This window comes from Papaver somniferum, unplaced genomic scaffold (assembly GCF_003573695.1).
Source record: "Papaver somniferum cultivar HN1 unplaced genomic scaffold, ASM357369v1 unplaced-scaffold_10, whole genome shotgun sequence".
NCBI lineage: Eukaryota > Viridiplantae > Streptophyta > Magnoliopsida > Ranunculales > Papaveraceae > Papaver > Papaver somniferum.
The window spans coordinates 12,801,722-12,811,411 of NW_020618825.1; the positions used below are offsets into that span (position 1 = coordinate 12,801,722).

Sequence of the window (9,690 nt, forward strand, 5' to 3'; positions counted from 1 at the left end):
ATTAAATGATTAATGGCACATAAAAGGTTTTCAGGTCGGGCACCAGTCCGGGTATCAGGCCGGGAATCATAATTAATTGCAAAGACCGAGACCGCCCGATAAATTAATCCAGGCCAGACCGAGTGGCCCATGACGGGCCATAACAGGCTTTGGCCTACTTCGGGTACCGGCGGGCTCGGGCAGATACAGCCAGGCCGAGTATTTTCGGGTATTATTTACACCCCTACTGTTAAGGATGCCATATAGGTGTCCGAATTTCATTTTCGATGAAAAAATCTAAATTCAGTTCTTTGTTTGAAGCAAATTCAATTTCTTAATGCAACATTTTGTTATCGATGTTCTTCTTGATCATTTATCTCTGATCTTTCATCTCAAGTCCTGCCCTTGCTGACCATTTCCTAAGAGGGAGGGAAAATTGTACTTATGGGTGCCTACAGCGTATATATAGGGTTTGTAGACTTTATACAGTGGAAATATGGGTGCGAAAATATATATTTCCTCGTCAATCCGTGGCCAAACCAATAGATGATGTCCTTATCCCTCCCACTCACTCGCTCCAAGACTCATCCTCCTCATTAAACAGCTTCTACAAGCCTTGAATCACTGATAACTGTAAGTAATCCACTAATTGATGCTTAAATTGATCAGTCTTCTGTAATGGGTTCTGCAAATTTTATCAAAAACAATAGATATCTTGAGTTATTTTGCTGTTATATTAAGAACCCCAAAAAATTCACAAACTTTTTCTTTAATTTTGAAAGTTTTTGATTCAAAACCGCATATTTTTGCGTTTTTGATGCAAATCCATATCTTTGTGTCATCAAATAATGAAATTTGTGATGATATTAGATTCAATTCGTATTAATAGTTGGTTTTCATCTCTAAATTTAAGTTGGGGCAAGAATTAAACATTTAGAATTGTTAAGGGGAGTCTTCAAATATGGGTGTTTAACATTATCTTTTAGAATCTGAGACTAGACTATAGAATTCCTTTTGCTGCTTTGCTTTCCATTCAGTGGATAAAGGAGAAGAAAAAAAAAGCCCAAATTTGGTGGTGGTGGGTGGGTAATTGGGGCGTGTGTGGTGGTGGTGGTTGATGGTTAATGTTGTTGGTTATAGTAGCGTGTGTGGAGGTGGTTGGTGGTTGTGTGTGTTTGTAGCGGTGGAAATTGTTGGTTGTTGGTGGTTATGGTTGCTTGTGTGGTGGTTTGTGGTTGTGGCAAGTGTCAGAGGGGATTCCTGTTTATTACTTTCTATATCATTCATCGGAGAATAGCAAAATTCTCGAATTTTGAGACATGTAGTAGTTTCATATTCTACTAGGCATTTTGTGTGAAGTTTGTATGTTAGGAAAGTGTAATGTGGGGGAAATACATAGGAATTGTTCTTCTGGTCAAGGTACCATCGACATTACGATGTTTTTGTTGACAAAAGTTTATTTACTTTGTGATGATTTTGAAATGCAGAAGTTGGCGAATTATTCGATTCGTACAGGTATGGCAGCGATTACCACGTTACTGCCGCATATGTGCCCCAAAGTCTTTTATACAAAGAATGCCATAGTCTGTTTTGGAATGCGCTCTCGTCACTTCGGAAGTTCTTTGTGGAAAGTGAATCACTTACAGGAGCTAGGGGTGAGGAAACACAAAGCACGTGCAAGGAGTTTGTCTAGGAAGATAATTTCTAATGGATATGTGGAGAAGGATTCATATAAAGCTAAAATTTATAAAAGGCTGGATTCTTGCTTGGTTATCCCCCCACCAGTGGGTAAGAAGCCTCGGGCAATTATCAAGTTCCTGGGAGGTGCCTTTGTTGGAGCTGTTCCTGAAGTTACATATAGGTAATGAAATAAGTTTTTAGTGCTTATGGAGGTTAGGTTTTGTGCTGAAAATTAAATGTATGGTGACCCTTATGAGTGTTCCGGTGTCATGGCTGATTGTTTTTCGAGGAGTGAGTTAGGCAGAAAGTTTTGCTGATCAATAAGGAACCATTTACGACTTTTCGATAACCTTAACATATGTTTTAGGAATGGAATGTTCTGACTTTTGAATTTTGGAACTCTTTATACTAATCTGTTGTCACTCTGACTGTATTCTGCAGCCACTTAATCGAGCTTTTGGCAAAGGAAGGGTATCTTGTAATCTCCGTACCATATAATGTGACATTTGATCATTCTGAAGCTGCTAAAGAAGTGTATGAAAAATTTAATTCTTGCTTGGATACGATCTTAGGATCTGGAATTCCTGATGCTAATCTGACAGCCAAAGATCTTATTAATCTTCCTATTTTTTCTGTTGGTCATAGGTTAGTCATTTTTACTTAATGTAATATTTGAAGCTTCTTATCTTTGCACTAGTCTTGCTTACCTGCTTATGAGTTATGTCTTCTTATATTGAATCGCAGCAATGGTGCACTACTTCAGTTGCTGACGGGAAGCTATTTTGGTGAAAATATACCAAAGGTTGGTTTTTATTATCATTTCCGGTTCTTAAAACTGCTTTGTGAAAGTGGAGTGTAATAAAAGAAATTTCACGTATCTTTCCTCGAAGGCTAATGCTATAATCTCATTCAACAACAGGCCAGCATCAGAGGCAGTCCCATACTTTGAGCAGGTGATAATCATCTGATACTCACGTTTTTTGTTTCTTTTCGGTATGTTTTCCTTTTGTATATTTTAAGTGTTTGTATGCTCTTTTGCAGTTTGGTCCTCTGGTAAGTCAGATGGTGCCTATAGTGGAAGCCTCTCCAGTATATTCACTGGCTACAAGCGCTTCAGGTGATTGATGTCAACATAGCAATAACTTATCTTCTTCCTTTTCATTTACTCTTGTACCGTATTTTGGTAATTTCCTGATTAGATTCTAGGGGGTATATCTAACGTTTATTATCGTACTAGTTCACTGCTAACCTCACTACCCCATTGCAATATAGTTTCTTGTTGTCACATTATCAAAAAAAAAATAAAAAATATTTGTTTCGAATTTCTCTTTTCAACTTTTGAATTATATTATCTTAAGATAGTGTTGCACAAATTAAATTGAAAAACTCATATAGCCATATAGGTGAGGTAAATTTGTTCGAATCTTTCATGCAAACAACACTCCTGAAGCTGCTTCTTTTAGGGAGGATTCTTAGAGAGGGAGGGAATGGAAGAAAATCCATGCTCGAGTCTTCTGATTTCCATGACAAACCATCTATACTTTTAAACTTTATGCATCTTCTCCTGGTCACCATATTCTGCTTCCCCTGTAATTTCTTTTTGGGATGGTTATACTTATTCAATGTGGATTATAATTTTCACAGGAGATGCATGGAAGGCATTGCTTGATGCAGCTGGAACAATCGCACAAGAATATGATCAAGAAGCCAGGGTGTCTTTTAATAAATTTGTCGATCAGTTGCCTTCGGTTATGAATCAGGTTCTTTTGACTACTGACGACTTAACTTTTAATTAGATTTCCGTCCATGAGTAGGCTCAGAAATGGGGGTATATAACCCATCTTGTATACCCATTCAATTGGTCTGGCACGAGGACTAGTTGATCTAGTTCTTCCCCAATATTTGAACTGGCATTTGGATGTGAATCTGAGATTCGATGGTGGCAGACACTTTTTGTATCAAACTTATAATCGGACAAATGGTGTTGTGCTGTTGCATTTATGACTGGTTATCAAATTATTTACAGGTTACCCAAGGAACATCCGAGTTCAAGCCAACACCTGCTAAGAACCGTGATTGCTTTATGAACTCTTACAGTGTACCTCACACGCTACTAGTACGTTAAATTCATTGGAGTTTTAAGGATTAAAACTGTGTCCAGTATTATCTTCTGTGATGTTGATATTGCACTCATTCCTCAGGTGAAATTCAGTTCTGATGCAATCGATGAAACAGATGTGGTTGAAGAGATCTTGAAGCCGCGCATAGAATCTGTTGGTGGCACACTTGAAAAAGTCACATTAAGTGGCACTCATCTCACACCCTGTATACAGGTTCCAAGGCCTAATTCTTGATTTATCATGTCAGCTTCGCTGAACGTTATCCACTCTCAACCAATGAGCAATCCTAGTTGCCCTTGTTAACGAAAAATATAGAGTTTACCTTCGACCACGTTGAAAATATGAAATATTGCCAAGTCCAATAGCTTGTTAGTTGTCATATTCTGCTTCATCTTTTCCCATTTTCACATCAAGGACACTGGCGTAAGTTGGATATGGTCTCTAACCTTTGACTGTTATCGTCTTCTGTCATCAGGATATCAAATGGAAAGTAGGTTACGCATACACACCAGTTGACGCTATTGCTCAAAGTCTTAAAACTCTCTCCGTAAGCGACACTAGGGTTCTTGCAAGAACTGTCACGGACTGGTTCAAGAGCTTTGAGACCTAGCGAGCCAAAATGCCTTAAACTCCATGTGCACATAAACCCTATTACAAATTACAAAGCATATAGTTTTCAAGTTACAGGTATGATCTTACTGAATCAATTTGGTTGCGATCCAATTAAGGTTCGTTATGAACTTGTACGTATCAGGAATGAATCTGTATGCTCTGATCTTGCCCTATTCCATGTGCTGGTGACTTGTTATTGAATTACAATTACATGTTCGTATACAAACAGTGGTATATAATACATAAGTTTGATTCGTACTGTATGGCGTCCAATCAAAAGTAATGACTGCAGGACAATGACTTTGAGGCGAGCGAATAGTATGTAGTATCTTCAGCTAATCCAGACTTGGGTTCTTCTTTGCAGTTGAAATTCAAAACCACATAGAGTTTGGATTCAGTTTAATGTTCGTCCATGTTCAGTCTAAGTCATCACGTTTCAACATCTGATGTTACCAGACAATATTACAATGTCAATCTCACAAACGTGTTTGAGAGTTCAGCCCCAGTCTTTGTAATGCAGTACCAGGTGAATACTCTAGATGGGTTTGATGGTTCAACCCCAGTCCTCATTTCAGTCCCTAGATCCGGTCCAGTCAAAGTCATTGTGTTTCAACATTGATAATGGCAGACGACTAACCATTTCAACCCAGTTGACAGACGTGTTCGATGGGTCAACACTGGTCCTCATCCATTTGCAGTCACTCTTTCCCTCTTCTTTTTGACTTGACAAAACCATGTGTAAATCCAGATTATTGCTTTGCTAGATTCAAGTATGTGGTTCTGTATATTCAAGTATGTGTAAACCCTAAAAAGCCTTTGGACTTTTCTAGCAAATACAATGTAATCCAGAAGATATCTTCCAGCTTGTAATTATACTTGTATTGATTATCATGTAGATTTTGTAGAAAAGTTACAGTAAGCCACAAAATTAGTATGATCTTGAAATAGATTTTATTTTGACTCACCTGTCATTTTGATTGTGTTTTTGTGGGGGCTGTAAATACACAACTTGGTTGCAAGCTTTTGTGATAGATGATTGATGGATAGGTATATTGAGTCCATATCAGTGTCGAGTCCTATGTCCCTACAAATGTTAGTCTTGAACAGTGTTCGAAGTTGGCCGGAACAATGACTGCTATAAAGAATTTCATACTAGCAAAAGAAAATTAAATCAGTGATAATTCCCGTTATAACCGTCGTACACACAGTTATAACGGCCATTTTAACTGTTGGTTTCATCAATACCTTCAAGAGCATGTTGGATATTTTTTCAGAAGTTGTTTTAAAATTACAATGACTTCTAAAAACAATAAAAAAAACAAAAAGTTTTATGAAATAAAATAGTTTTTGCTTCGAACTTCTAAGATTAATTTCTGCTTCTATTATCCGAACATGTTATACATATTCACCCTTTAAGAGAGACACAGAGTGGATACGATCAAATTGTCCATGAGTAAGCAAGGATTAAGACAAACCATCCAACAATAGGTTGGATGGTCCAGGCCAACTATGCAATTGTATTAATGTTTAACCAGATGATGTTGTGGTCCATTCCTATGACTCTCTCAGTTGCGTCGGTTCTTAGCCTGCTTGTTGTTTAAATGGTCCTTTGAATTCAATTTGCATGGTTAGGTAGAGAAAGAAAGAATCCAATTTACTTGTCTAGTCTCTAGGTCTGATGTTGCTACCACTAGAATACAGTTTCATTGAATTCATTGCATTATACAGGTTGTTAATCCAGAATCTTATTTATTTTGAAATTATTTCATAAAATTTGTCATACTTTTCATTATGATTTTTGCTCAGTGTTTTACTAATACATTTCTCTTAATTGAAGTACATTGTCAATTACCAAGACACATTTCAAAATCTAATCAGGGCTGTGGGTGGGCAAGGTTTGAAAGAACGGTCATTTCAACAGTCATGTATCGTGTCGAGTCCTTAAGCCTATATCATGCACTTGTACTTTTTGTTATCACGACCATTATTATAACCGTTTTTGTCAAACTCTCTACAAAATGTTATTGTTACGAGCTATTGAAAGTGAAAGAATCGATTTTCTGTAAAAAGCGGTTACGCTCAAAGTTCATGGTCGGTGTTTCCATAATTTAAATGGGGATACCAGGATTAGCAAGGGGATATCATTTAAGTGATGCGACGTCCATGATTTGTTATGATTTACTTTTGGTCCCGCCAGAGTATATTTTAGCCAATAAGAACATCCCGTTATTTCACACCAACACTACTTCGTCCCGGAACACCACCGAGTTTATGTTACTATTTAGGATTTTTGCTATCCACCGATCAAACCTAAAAAAATAAGAGAATGTTTCACGCATAAACCTTTTATTTCTTTTTCTCATCTCTCTTTTCTACCTCTCTGTTAGCATAAACCCTAGATTTATCTTCTGTGTTTCAACTAAAACCTAAAACAATAAAAATCACGGTGATTGAGACTTAAGCGCAAATATAAAAGAGGCGATACAAAAGTTTCAACATAGAAACATCTCGCTGTTTTTTTCTTTTTCTCCTGTTCCGTTTTGGTTTTGATTTTGTTGATTTTTCTATTTTTGCAGATGATCGTATATCTCTATTTTCAGAATGATTTTTGGATTGGGTTTATTATTATATGTGTAGTTGCAGGAAATCCTACAACCACACCCTAAATGAAATCCTAATAACAATTCAAGTGATCATTTTAAATTTTATACATTCATTCATAAAATCTTCAATATGATTACAAGATTTGAGATGAGTTTTAACTTGGAGAACAAATAATCTTTCTCTCTCCTAAATTCCAAGTTTAAGCTCTAGAAAAGATCTCTCTCTCACAAGGTCACTCGGTCCCCTTATATAGGGGTTTACATAGTGGATGACAGCTAATAAAACCTTTATTTTCGGATCTGGCGTGCGTCATTATCGCACACTTATCTTGACTCTTCTCGCACATGCTCTATAACTTCGCACAATTATCATTCTTTATTCATGATTCTTCTGACGTCATCTGATGCGTCATCTCCAGAATACTATACGCGATATCCTTCGCTCATTTATCGAATTCATTACTTCGCACACATATTATGTCGTGCAGTATTTAGTATCTACATTTTCCATCTTCTCATGTCGTTTCTTTGGAAAGGGAGCGATATGAGAAATTACAACTTTAAAATGCCGCACTCACTCATCTTTTCATATTCTTTTCAGCTCGCATATTCTCCTAATTTAAGCGTGAGATCTTGCGCGTGTTCTTTTTCAGCTATTCTTGATTTGACACGTATTTTATAGACGCCTTTTCTTCTCCGTTCACTCTCAATCGTCGCATTAATGAATGAATATTCCGGGAATCGAGAGTAAATATCTTATTTACTCTCTTTCTTCTTCATACTTCTTTTTACTCTCTGCAACTATTTTCTTCTGCTTCTACTCCTCTGATTTCTTCTCACTCTTCTTCTGTTATTTCTCTTCCCATTTTGAGTTTTTCATTATTCTTCATTCTCATACTTAAAAATGCCTGAAGCTGGTTGGAAGAACAAACAGGCATTTGATAGATTGAAGAGAGAATTTGGTGCACGGGGTTTTTCGTTATCTGTTCCTTCTGAATCAGAACCTTCATCCAAACTTGGACCTGAATGGTTTTCTCTTGAGGAATGAAATGATTAAAATATCATCATTTCAGTGGGACAACTTCTTTCAGGTCTTCATATTCCTCTTTATGATCCCAAAATTCCTTTGTTTTATGAGATCCTTTCGCATGCGAAATTTTCGCGTGGCATATTTCAACTTAGCGGAGATAGTATTAGAATATCTTTTGAATATGCTCGTAGCGCAGAAGGTTTAGAATCTCAGTATCCAATGGATAAGCGAAATCCTGACATTGAAACGAGGAAATTAATCCTGCTGATTATACCTTTGAAAAAAAAATTCAAGAATTGTGAAGTTACCATCATGAAAAGTAGCGCCTCTAAATGGAGTATTCGTTTGTCAAGAAAAGATGGTATTGCTTAAGAGAAAAGGATCATGCGAGATGTTGATTGGCATGATTCTTCAAATAGTACCTGCTCGTTGGTCGAACGACGCGATGGTTAGAGCACCCAATCATCTTGGTGGGACCATACATAACTGGTAGGGATGAACATGGCTTAGCTATTCCCCTTCCTGAGGGACTTCCTACTTATGATCCTTGGGTATTCAGATGGCCCGAAGAAGAGAAAGTGGTATGCTAACTTTAATTATCTTTTACTTCCCTCTTTTTCCTTTTATCTTTCACTACTCCTACCTGTTTTCCCCATTTCAGATGGCTAATCAAGCAATAAAGGCCAGAAAACTGTCTCAGGCGACATCCTCGCACAATAATGAATAAAAAAATACCTTTTATTTAATTTTAACAATATTGTTGCCTCTGTTTCTTATCTACCATTATGTGCGTAGGAGGAGATTGTAAGCGTAAGCGTGAAAGGAAAAGGTGTAATTCGTAGTAAAAAGACTACTTCCAAATCTTCTTCTAAGAATCCCTCTAAGAAGCGGAAAGCACCTTCCTCTTCCATCTCTCTATCCGACGATGATGATGATAGTATTCTTGGTGAAGATTCCTCTATTAAATCTGCAATGGATCAGATATCGAGTATTTTTTATGACTCCATGACATCATTTAGAGATGATTCATTAGCTCACACATGTAAGATTCTTGTGAAGATTATAGATGCCCCTACTTTGGATGATGTTTCCCTTTGTAGAGCTGCTTCAGCTTTGAGTCCCAATTTTCAATATTCGCTTGCTTCTATGGTAATTTCTTATAACTCCGCACTTTCCTTAGAGTTAAATTATGTGGAAATTACTCACATTTATTTAATAACCTCGCAGGTGGCTCGCTCATCATATGTTGTTTCTTCAGACTATGAAAGAAGGCTTCGCAGGATTGCAACTAAAAATAATGAACTTATGTCCCAAGCTTCCATTCATGAAAATGATGCTGCTGATCTTCGCAAGAGGAACCATCAACTTGAATCTGATGATTCTTCATGTACAAACAAGATATCTGATCTTCAAAAAAGGAATGATCAATTAATTGGTGCGTAATCCTTTGCTTCTTTTGTCAATCTGTTTATTTATGTCTTTTGCTCCCATTGTAATTATCTATCCCTGCAGAGATTTACAGCCTTATTGATGAGGCAATTTCCTTATTTAATTCTCTCCCTCCTCTTGTTAATGATGATATTCTTCTAGAATATCTTAATGTCTCTCTAAATAGCTTCGTTGATAACAAGTTGAACACCTTTTCTTTGGAGGATCTTAAGACGAA

General features: G+C 36.9%; 1 protein-coding gene across 2 annotated transcripts; it reads left to right on the top strand.

The window, feature by feature from the left end:
- The first annotated feature begins 483 nt into the window (after nt 1-483).
- LOC113326915 lies at nt 484-5,355 on the top strand. 2 transcript variants are annotated; one of them, XR_003348596.1, is made up of 11 exons: nt 484-612; nt 1,467-1,840; nt 2,101-2,304; nt 2,404-2,461; nt 2,550-2,612; nt 2,701-2,776; nt 3,304-3,419; nt 3,686-3,775; nt 3,861-3,992; nt 4,255-4,466; nt 4,756-5,355. XR_003348596.1 is itself a non-coding variant. In XM_026574577.1 (10 exons), the coding sequence occupies exons 2-10, from the start codon at nt 1,497-1,499 to the stop codon at nt 4,387-4,389; spliced, it is 1,218 nt and encodes a 405-aa protein (XP_026430362.1). In that variant the 5' UTR covers nt 484-612; nt 1,467-1,496; the 3' UTR covers nt 4,390-4,646. The 2 variants fall into 2 exon arrangements, 1 of the variants encoding a protein (XP_026430362.1); XM_026574577.1 differs by lacking the exon at nt 4,756-5,355 and having other exon boundaries at nt 4,255-4,646.
- Nucleotides 5,356-9,690: the final 4,335 nt, after the last annotated feature.

Excerpts from the sequence above, each read along its gene's own strand:
- LOC113326915 (XM_026574577.1), top strand. The coding sequence starts at position 1,497 with ATGGCAGCGATTACCACGTTACTGCCGCATATGTGCCCCAAAGTCTTT. Across the intron at positions 2,777-3,303 it reads ACTGGCTACAAGCGCTTCAG|GAGATGCATGGAAGGCATTG; the intron begins GTGATTGATGTC and ends TAATTTTCACAG. Across the intron at positions 3,776-3,860 it reads GTGTACCTCACACGCTACTA|GTGAAATTCAGTTCTGATGC; the intron begins GTACGTTAAATT and ends CTCATTCCTCAG.